At 29.8% G+C, this 12,069-nt stretch overlaps 1 protein-coding gene across 2 annotated transcripts in view; it reads right to left on the bottom strand.

Moving 5' to 3' along the window:
• Window positions 1-12,069, bottom strand: part of LOC126844247 (homeobox protein extradenticle) — a 40,791-nt gene that overhangs the window by 26,331 nt on the left and 2,391 nt on the right. For both annotated transcript variants that reach the window (XM_050582416.1, XM_050582326.1), the window contains exon 3: window positions 8,167-8,240. In XM_050582416.1, coding sequence (XP_050438373.1) covers window positions 8,167-8,240 — 74 coding nt within the window. The remainder of the gene's footprint in view (window positions 1-8,166; window positions 8,241-12,069) is intronic.

Genomic DNA, 12,069 nt, shown 5'->3' with positions numbered 1-12,069 from the left:
TAGATTGTCGACTTATGATAAAAAATATCAGGATTACATAAAATCTAGATAATATAACTATCGCATTGTAAATCAGAATTTTTTTCGTTAGTAGTGTAAAATTAAAGAAGTTACACCCACCATAAAATGTAGGTGAAAATACATAATGCAACAAATTCAGGAGAGGAGAGGTGAATATATATAATATTATTATTATAAGTTAACTTATGAAAACAAAAATGCAAAATACATTTTTTTTATTACAAACCGATTTGTAGAAAAAGAAGCATGCGATACGAAAAAAAACAATTTAAACTTCAACGTCATTATCTTTCTTCTCTCTCATGGCTTTGTTGTTTTTCAAAATATATGTGTTTTTGCAATGTGAGTGCGCCGCGTTTCAATTTAAATTAATAGCATTTTTTCCCTTCTTCTTCTTCTTGAAAATGCGTTTAAGATGTTCACCGTTGATACCAACGATATAACATTAAAACAGTTTTTGTATATATAACTACTTCTGTTACTACCATACACACACACACACACACACACCGGCGGTGGCGGATAAGAAGAATCCTTTTCTAAAAAGTTTTTCCTTTTTATCTTCGCTTTACACGGCGTCGTGTAAGGGGATTATCTCGGACATAATAACTTATTGCGTTTGCATGAGATGTAGGTAGGATGAGAGGAGGTAGACAAACTGGACCCTGGAATCCCCACTCAGAATGGCCGCCGCTTGCTTGTCCTATACTGTCATTGAATTATTCATGAGCCACTCTCAACCAAGTTCAAATTCAAACCGCCATGCGTTACAATATTGCTTTTGCTCCCAAACCCGCGCGCGCCGCCATACTCATCATATATATTATATATACACATACATACTTATATGCATATTATACATAAATTGTATATATATATGTACATATAGAGAGAGTCATATGTAGGTACATGTGCCCGACAACAAGTATACATCTGAATATTAAAAAAAAGACCAACAACTAAATTATGCTAATGTCTCGGATAAATAATAAAAACTTCAACTTAATTCGTATGTACGGTACACGATGCGCGATAAATATTTGCTTACAATTTTTTTTTCGTTTTCAATTTATTCGACAAAATAATTTTTTACCTTTAATGTGAAACAGAGATGGTGTATTTTTCAAATTAATGTGTTTATTAATTTTTAATCTGAACTCATAACAACTTTTTAACCACCCGACAAATTTCTATAGGTAGTTTTTGTTTGTTAATTTATTTTATTGCAAGTAAATGTTTTATCTTCGAACGTGTTTAAATATGTTTAGTTCTGATGCTAGCTGAAACCGCTTAACCAGCCCGACCGATTTCTTTATGAGAAAATCTATACATCAGAAATCGTAACTAGAAGGCCAAAAATGGAAAAAGTTTACCCTTTCCATAAAAAATCACACTCTAAAAAGATTGCCAAATTTGTTTAACAAGCTTGTGCGAGATATTTACAGGGAGAAAAACACATATCATATCAACTTATAACATTAACGTTGGAAATATATTTTCCAAAACGATAGAAAATTTCAGATTATTTTTTTTAAATAGTAGGTTCATTTAATTTAATTTTTTTATAAATTAAATATTTCTCGGAGGTCTTTGAACTCTCGGGGTCCAATATGCATCACCGCTATTATACCCTAATCCTACTGTGCTGGGTTATTTATTTTGAGATTTGTTTCTTTTTTTATGATATTTATCCGCTTATACGAAAAGAATCGCTTCATAGAAGACAACATGCATTGACCTCGTATACATAGAGATCCTTTTTTTAATTCTGTAAATAAAAAGGACGGTACGCCATGCATAAAGAATATACATACACGAAAGATGATATGAGATGCCATGACAAATTGGTGGATTTCTTCACAAAAAATAACAGACATACACACACATTGTATCGGTTAGGAACAGTGGAATCCATTCGCCGTTACTTTCTTTAGAAATCACGTTTGGGACTATATTTGCAAGTATACACCGACCGACTTGTCAACAACTGAACGCATAAAAAGATGTTGATATTTCTATCGTAAATCATTTTTTTAGCTAATAATTCTATTGTCGAATGTTCTACGGAAGCATTTGACAAGTAGTCGGCGGTTCGTTTCGATTTCACGCGATATTCAAGATGATTGTTCTCGGTTACTCCTATATGAGAACCCGCTAACACTTAAGTCATGTCAATTATTCACCGTTGACCGAATAAAAAACAATAACTGTGCGTCGAGAGAATTCGTTCGTTAATTTTCTTAGTAACTAATTTTCTATTAACAAAAAAACCCTAATGAAAACAAACTTAAGAGGTTTGCGATTCCGTTCACGTTACAACACTAAGATCACGGATCTTATAGGCTTTGATTTTCAAGCACATTCAATTGAACAATGATCTGACAATATAAGTGGTTGTTATAAAAAAAAAAATATTGACGCTAAACGCAACGCCCAAAAGACAACTTCCTGCTCTGTTAAACGTATTTCTAAAACATCTATTGATTTCACACAATATATCTTGACATATACATTATTAGAATAATTTGTTCAATAAGCACCGTGGCTTAGTTGTAACAGCACTCATAGGAAAGGTTATCCGAACGATCTAAGGCAAAGTAATACGGTGTCAATACTTTTTGTTATATTACTATATCAGGTCAGAACAGAAGACGATTTTAGGTTGGTCATTGGTTCTGTATATAAAAAAAAAGGTCATGGTGGCAAGGTGTAAAATTGTCATCATAAATGTATGACAACAGAAAATTATAAAACAAATATTAGTTTCGATAACTACACATAATAAAGGACGTAGGATGAAGACAGGAGCCTTAACAAAGGACAAGGTCAGATACCTTTTTTAGAAAATGTCTATACTTTATGTAATAAGGCGAATTTTATGTCACTATCCTTTTGGTTGTGTAAATATAGAACCTTTTTTTCATAAAGAGACTACAATATGCAAAACTGGCGAGTGCTGAACTGAATTTTAACGCAGGGTAAAAATTTAAAACCTGGCAAGGGTTTCCAGGGAAAAAAATTTAAAAATGACTGAACAATTTAAACGAAATGTCTTAACATACCTTGTTTTCAAAGGTGTATTTCGGCACCCCGGTCGAAAAATAATTAGTATAAAGGCCAAAGACTCTAATCCAACAGATAAGATAGCTAACTATAAAACTGTTCAAAACTTGAAAATATGTCATCCAACAAAGAAATGGTCCATTTCTAATTTTAATTTTATTAATACACAAAAATCAGTATACAATGAAAATAAAATCAATTTAAAAAACTTTTTCTGTGCCTAGAAGACGATTTAAATGATTTGCATTTCGTTTCGATAGATTTGAAAATATATATTGTGTGTACAATAAAGTGTTTTACATTTTTGTATCTAGGCCCACGAAAACGTTTTAACCGTCGGATAGATTTGTTCGTGGAGCATGTTCATAGGTCATACACAAAAGGTACATTATAAAGCCAAAAATGGTAAAAAAAGGAAAATTAAATTTAAAAAACTAATAACACAGTTCCAAACACTAGTTTATAAAGTATAATATAATATTATTTATGCTATTTTATTTTTATAAAGCTTTAAACTTAAAATTATATTTTATTATTAAAAATAGTCATTTGTTTGTGGTATTTAATTTCCTTGGCTATTTTCGTAGCCTATTTCAAGGTAGAACACCAGGAAGTAGGATCGCCGAACGGGTATCCCGCTTATCACGCGCCACATTCGTATCAACCATTAACACAGCTATAGCTTGCGGCTTGTAACCGACAGCATTTCGTAAAGGACGAACAATCGGTAGAAATATTATGCTATGGGCCATGGTTATTACTTATTACGGTATGTATATTATAATATTTAGGTGACTCGCGGCGCATTATTATTATTATATACGAGTACGCGCGAACGCTATTCAATCAATGCCAACGCGATTTACACGATTAATAAATGATATAGTGTATTTTCTATATATATATATATATATATATATTGGGGATCGACTATTTTTAATGAGTCAGATAATTAGAACTAATGGTTATGAAAGAATAACCATCTCTCGTAGCGTTATTATTGCTTTTCGTCGGCGTACGACCACGGCAAAGAGAACAACCTATGAGTATCGTGAAACACACACACGTATATTATATTATATACAGTTATAAAACATTATTATACACATATATAACTATCGAGTCTTTTGGGCCGCCGCAGTCTGACTGACAAGTCGAAGAGAATTTACATTATACAACAACGCAACTTGACAATATTGAGTGTTAGACATTATTTACGATAGCGGTTTGTTTAGATTTTTACGTGGGCCAACATGTATTTAACAGGGCATAATCGTCGTTCGGTCGGATGATTTTTTACGGCCGATAAGTACACATATTAATTACACCGGCGACGCGACAAAGCGACTTATTATTAAAACAAACAAACGACCGTTTTATTTTATAATCCTCTTAATAAAACATGACGTGTTGCGCACAGTAAAACAGTAAAACGATCAGTTTTTAAACCCGCAGAAAGTTATACGCATATATATATATATATACATATATATATATGTAATTTTTATTTATTTACAATATTTTAAATCGCAAATAGAAGTATTATAATAAGATATGTTTGGAAGAAACGCCCGTATAGGAACTTATTCAATTGATTTTAATCATATTTTTTAAAAGAATTTTTTTGGAAGTAGGAATGACTGGAATTGCGTTTAATTTTTAACATGAAATCTCTTTTTCTTCAAGGGTTGTTGAATATACAACAAAATTTCCTTAAATTAATTTTAATATATTAGTTATGTGCAGATTTTAAATTTTTAACGTACTTTACTATTTTAAGGTTATTTTAACTTCGGTAACAAGATTAAGAGGAGTTAACTTTTGAAACTTTATTAGTAACGTACACGTTTAATTCGTTTTTTTAATTAAGAATAATTTGATGAAAATGTTGACTGAGTCGAGTGTAGTATTATTTTATCTCCCGTCCTTAATTTTTAACTTTACAATTAAGTTAATAATTTAAAACTGGTTATCGAGTATCGGCCATTCAAAATGTTAAGCGAATTATGCTATTAACCTATGACATCATAGTTTAGATGTTACCCTCTAAATCTAGCTTCAGACTGAAAATAACAAAAACTTTAAATTATTATTATTTGATAAAAATCAAAAAGGTTTTACAAGGGTAAATTTTTCATAATTTTAGTATAACACCAAATAATTAAATGGGCCACGAATTTTTTGTAATGAAGGGTCTGAATACCCTCCTATATATACTATATATATATATCGATTTACAAATATTATAAATTATTATTACTATTATTTATTATTATTAATGCGGCTAGTAAACTTGATAACGCGTATCATATAAGAATCTTCAAAGTGGGACAAACTGAAAGCAGAGAAGAGGCGAGAAAAGAGGACGACATAAATATAATTTTATTAGAATAACGTCACATGTTTTAAATCAAATTTCAATAATATAATTATGCACAGTAAAGAGAAGAAAAAGACGTTGCAATCTTGTTTTTGTGTGTGAATGGACAGAATCCATAAACACAAATACATATAAAATACAGAACGACGACTTTACGTTACACGACTACTGCTTGGGTATTAAATATGAAGTCACCGGGTTTCGTTTGTTAAAATGTAAATCTTCGTTCGAAAAATAAAAATAAAAACCACCTAGGTGCAGTATCGATTTTTTCTTCTTCTTATTATTATTTCTTTGTGAAACGACACAATCGTCGGCCATGGTCATCAACCGTCGCCGCCGTGGTCAAGTGAAATCTTTTGATTTCGTTTTAAGACACGGTGTGTAACAAACACACAAGCAACAACAGCGAGGGGTGTCCCGAGTGCGGTGGAAGGAACACAGCGGCTACGGTGTGAGGCAAACCGGCAGGTTTAATATGCACAAAGAAACCAGTTCTAAAATATTTCATACCTACTGGTCCAGGGATGCTCAGCGGTCGCTGCTATCATATTATATTGTATGTCTATATATATAAATATATATGTATGTGTGTATATATATATATATATATATATATATATATATATATATATAGTGTGTGTGTGTGTGTGTGTGTGTGTCGGTCTGTCTGTCTGTCAGTATGTCTGCCTGCCTGCCTGCCTGCTCGTGAATTGAATGATCCGACTTTTATGAACAATATTCTATAAGTAAAATTATTATAAACGCGCCACCTATTAAACAACGTTTAAGTATAAAAGTTTTGTTTTTATATTAATACTTTAGTCTGGAGCCTAAAAGGAATACACAATTCGAAAAACCGTAACACATTTTGGTGCAATTATACGGATTGATATACTTATTCAAATTATAGCATTAAATCGATGACATTGTGCACCGTAGTTGTTATATGTGCATGTTTTTTTATTACTAGGGGAGATTGAAATGTTATTTATACTTAATAACCTCCTACATAATATTGTGTACGAATTATGAAAAACAGAAATTATTAGACATCATAGAAGTTGTATTAAATACGCGTAACATATGGCATTTTGAATTTTTAAACAGTTGCACTATGACACCTGTGCACTATCATGCCATCGGCATTATAATGTTTAGAACCTTTACCTTAATAAAAAATTAAAACTTCCAGCGGCAACTTGACAGCGAAAAGTCAACAGTCTGACCAACAATACTCTAACAATGAAGAATAGGTATATATGAAAAGGTAACAATGGATAATATCTTCCCTCACACACACCACCTGCTGGAAGAACGATTGGTTGTTCCGTATGTTCGGTTCCAGAGATAAATCGTACACTTTCAAAATTACTAGAGAAGTATGAAAAATACAAATTATTCTTATTTTTAAGAAAAATATATGCATATATACATATATTCAGGTGATTTTTTTATAGGGTTTAATCAGTTATTGATTTTTTTCCGTCGTGTTTTTATACAATGTGATCTAAATTTTTCACAAACTTATTTTAAACACCCCTCCCAAATTAGTTATTTTTATATCCACTTTTGGAACTTACATGGTAACGTATATAATATCTGATTATCTCATTAAATTAAAAATAATTTAAAAAGTTAATAAAATATGTACGATACCATTTAAAAATAACTAATTTGGAAGGGGGTTAAAAAATAAAAATTTGTGTAAAATTGAGATCACATTGTATAAAAACACTATTCCATTTTATTCTACTAAAGGCCTTGGCCTTGTCGTTGCAGGAGAGTTGATTAAACCCTATGAGATATTGAGTGGATCACTTTTTTTAAAGTGATATAAAGTTTTATAATATATAAAACAAGAAATTTCATTGATATTTGACGAGACACTACGTTCGATGATAACTCGATAAAAACGAATACACTGCACGGAAAAACGTGTTAAAATTGTCCGGATATGCGATCGCTTGTTAATGATCAGGTTTAATTTGAATAAGTTTGCATAAATTATAAACATACAAACAGACCTAACTTAACCAATGGGTTGGTCGTCCGGGTTGAGTAGTAAAACTGCCGGAAATATATATTTATATAGAATAAAAAAAAACCACACACAAATTACTATAGTCTGTGAACGCGTTATCTTAACGCCGGATGACAAGTCAAATGGATTAGTTGTAAATAAATAAAAACGATCAAAGGGTATTTAAATATTTATATCGGACGAATTTATCGCTATTTACAGCAACGGTGTTGAATGACGGTGTATGTCGACCGAAAACTATTTTATTTAAGTAACTTTTACAGACGTTTTTATGAAAAAAAAATCATGTTCCATTGTTACAGTTGTGTCAACAGTAGACATCGCTACCACAAATAAATTACGTGGTCGTTTTAGTATTCAATCGTACAGGTTTTTTGGAGCAATCAGAGACTAAACTGAAAACATATGTAAATGTTTTGCCGTGCAAAAGCCCTATGACGTTTTTACATCAATTTTGGTGCAATCGTTATTAGACCTCGGCTTGGTGTTCGATTGACTAATAAAACGTTTAATTTATTGAAAATTCTTTAGCCGATCCTTTTAATCATCAACGACTGGCGATGAACGATTAAAACATTTTTAAAAATGGTCAACGAATCATCAGTTTTTTAAACACAAAAAATAGCGCCAATAAATAATTTCTATTAATTGTACTCACCAGTTTTTTCTTTAATTTCACAAAGGACACTGAATAACGAAGGTTTCATTCGGTGACAGTTAAGTGTGTGTTTCCTGAAAACGATAAACAATATACATTAATAATACTTTTTAGAAATAAGACACAATGTTTATGCTCGTGTAAGAAATCTATCCTTTTTTACTGCTGTGATCAAAATTACATTTTTTAAACGTTCTTTAGTTTCTATGGCCCACATTTAATTGTATCTATCCGAGAGGCGGGTTGATTTCTGACGTCCGACAACAAAAACTTAGCTCCGAGCAATTATTACAAGTTCTCCATAAACGGCTATCAAAATCCCAAAACCACGATATACGTTTTTCGTTGGGAGACAATTAAATAACCACAACGAAAAACACAAGAGGTTTATCTTGATTATATCTCTCAAATATAATATATAATATACATATATGTATAAATATTTTTTTTATTCAAGTAAAATAAATTGATACCTACAATACATATTATACATAATAATTATTGTCTATACGGACAGCACAGAATAATTATTTTAATTGGATACCTCATGGTTCGACGTTATAAGAGCAAACACAATTTTAAATCAAGTTTATTAATTTTAACCTCACGTGCCCTGTCAAAAGTATTGACTGTGACACTTCAAAATTCTAACTAAACAGTACCACGAGAGCACGTCAATTTTATATTGTTTTGTTAAAATTAGAAATTGGAAAATTAAATATAAACAATTATATACATCTAACGTATTTAACAAATCTGACGAGTAAACAAATTTGAAATTATTTACCTACTATTTTTACTGAATACAGAATGCATATTCTCGGCTTTAAATAAATCGTATAGTCACTTAAAAAATCGATTAAAAGTTATCTTCAAAAATAATTATTACTTTTAAAAACTTCTTGACGTTTTATCTTTTAATTGTTGGAAACTCGTACATTTGAAATCTATTAATACGAAATCCAAATTTTGATTTACTTATCATCTTAAAAAGCGAGTTTTTGGAATGCTAGTGATTAGTATTCAGAATTGATTAATAATGAAACAAAATAGTAATAACAATTGAATGATAATTAAAGTCATAAAATATCAAATGATTTGATTAGAGTAAAATGTGTAGTTACAAAATATTGTGTTTCTAACACAATTGAAGGAATGCTCGATAATAAATATAACTCACAGAATGTCACCGAAATAAAAATAACAAAATTATTAATATTTAAAACAATAAACGCGCGTTTACAATATTTTTAAATAAAGAAATAGATAAGTAAAATAATACAACTAAATTATGTTTTTGAAACCAAATCACGTTTTGTCGGTGTTATAAAAACCAGTTTAAATTTAATTTCATTATTGATGAATTATAATTAATTAAAAATCTGGTGCTTTTTTTACAAACCAAATAAGTATAATTATTTGATACGTCGATGAATATAGTAATATTTTTAAAAAAATGTAATCCTGAACATTAATTTACAAAATGCGTCAGAAAGAATTTGTTTTAAATTTTATTTTAAAAGCGTAAAAGGACACTGTAGATTTTGGAGGGAAAAAGCGAAATGACGTAAATCACTCTTCTACCAACAGATAGATAACATCTCGACGAAAGATGAATGTATTATGGGTTTTTAGATTTATTACGTTCAAAGGACAAAAAAAAGGCGTAAAAATAGGTCTTTCTTGAACTGTTAATCCAATAAAAAATGGACAAAACAATACGAGCTTAAATAAATAATTAAATACAATAAATAAGTTACCTAAAGGGTAAATATAATAATCAAATCGTTATTTGTTTTTAATACATAAAAAACGACTCTTTTATGTTGAAGAAATAATTCAGTTAATAAAAAGACAAAGTAATATAATGATAATGGTGTGGAATATTGAGATTTTTATTATTAAAATAAACTAAAAATTTACCAACCTACATTTTACAAAACACCTACACTAATATGTTAATGGATGAAGCCAAAACAATTTAAATAATAATACTCGTACTAATGGTTGCATGTTACATTTTTACTTCATTCCTTTAAGCAAGATGGATTTTAAAATTAATATTAACATAACATGGTCGTATGCTCGTAAGTGATATAATATGTAATGAGTAATGACTTACATTTATTAGTAAAATAAAATTAGTAAGTAAAATGTTATATTTACATATTTTTTATAATTTTACAAAATTATTCGATTTACAATTGCATTACCTTTTTTTTTTTTACTTTTCTATGAATTTTCACCTTTATTTTTTTGTTTTCCAAAGTTTTTAGTGGCAAACCAGTTTTGGTTATCTATACATTTTTTTTTTAATTTATCGAGGATTTTTGAAGAGAACGGCATTTATTTAAACTAATCAAGGTTTTCGACTTATTGAGGTATATAAATAATAAATATTGTCGTATACTTTTTTTTAACGTGTTCTTTCTGATTAAAAACTTAACCCGTAACTGGTACATGAAAAAATATGACATTACTGATACAGTGCGGTGCGATACACCGCTATATTTAAAAAGCGATATTTCAACCGTTTTAGGCCAAGTATTTAAATAAAATCTAAGATAGAATTAAAAATCTATCTTATCTTATGAATAATACCCCCGTGAGAGGTATACTTTACCTCCAAATTATATTATCAATATTGTAAGATATGTATGATAAAAAAAATGCAGCGGTATGTGACACCCCACTATACCAGATACGGGTTAAATAGAGGAACCATAAAATAAAAGCTACAGTCTACTTAAAGCCGTTAGGCTTTAAGTAAGCCTTTAATGTGAGCCTGTATCACTATAAAGTTGCAATGAGCTGCTGAGGTCAGCGGCGTGGTTAAAAACACAGCAGTTTATTTGATAAGACAATATAATATTAATTATTTTATCACAATAAATTATTTGCTTGCAAAACAGTATCAATTTAGGTTTTTTTTATTCCCTCTAGCTAAACTAGGTTTTCATATGGAATGCATTTGGAACACTGACCATTGCAGCTCGCTATAAGTGGATGGTGAAACGAATATCTCACCCTAGAAATCAGAATAATTTTCAAAGTTCATATAGCTGCTAACTATAAAAATCTGCTAGTTTTAAAAATGTTATCAGCAAAAGAAACACAGCAAAATACTAAATGGTGGGGGGAATTACACAAAAATAAAAAAAGGTGTCTGGTAAGTGAATTTGTTCCAAACATTTTCTAGAAAACAGAATTGCCTTAAAAACTCACCCATTTAATGTACACAAACCTAGCCTTTTTTTGCCTGCACTATAAATGTGACATGAGTCAATAATTTACATTTTTGAATGTGGTGTAATATTATGTATATAATTAACAAGTTAGAATAGCTCACTCTGCGAGCATGGTTATTTCTCGGTTTCTAAACGATAAAAATCAACAATTTCCTTTGTGGCAAATAAACGCAACAATTAAAACTGCAAATATTGATTTTGGTTACACAACAACGTATCTATCTGACAGATAAATAGATGGCCACAAAAGGATATAACCGTTATACAAGATATCTAAATCTAAATCAATATTGTCTACATGCAAAATTATAAACAAAATAAAAATATTTAAATTTATTTAAAACAATACTTTATAATGCCTTCCAAAAATTGAATTTAAATACTCAAGTCTGGATAAAGTTTTAGAAACTTTTGCAGAAAAAATAACTAAAAAAATAACATGTTTGTTGGAGGGTAAAATGTTAAATAAAAATGCATTAAGCTTTATCTGAACTATTTTTAATATTAAACTTATGAAAACTCAGTCTGACTATTTAACTGTTTAATATCCATAATTTTTTTGTAATTTTTTTTTTTCAAATCCCTTCAAAATGTTTTAATTTTTATAGTATTGACTAATATGATATCTGTTTAACAAAGGTACTGATAAAAGATA

Source organism: Adelges cooleyi, unplaced genomic scaffold (assembly GCF_023614345.1).
Source record: "Adelges cooleyi isolate 19-005CV unplaced genomic scaffold, UGA_ACOO_1.1 ACOO_flye_CR_arks_rails_tigmint_CR_PRNA_1, whole genome shotgun sequence".
Lineage (NCBI taxonomy): Eukaryota > Metazoa > Arthropoda > Insecta > Hemiptera > Adelgidae > Adelges > Adelges cooleyi.
The sequence above is the reverse complement of the archived record's forward strand: the minus strand, read 5'-3'. Positions and strand labels throughout refer to the sequence as shown.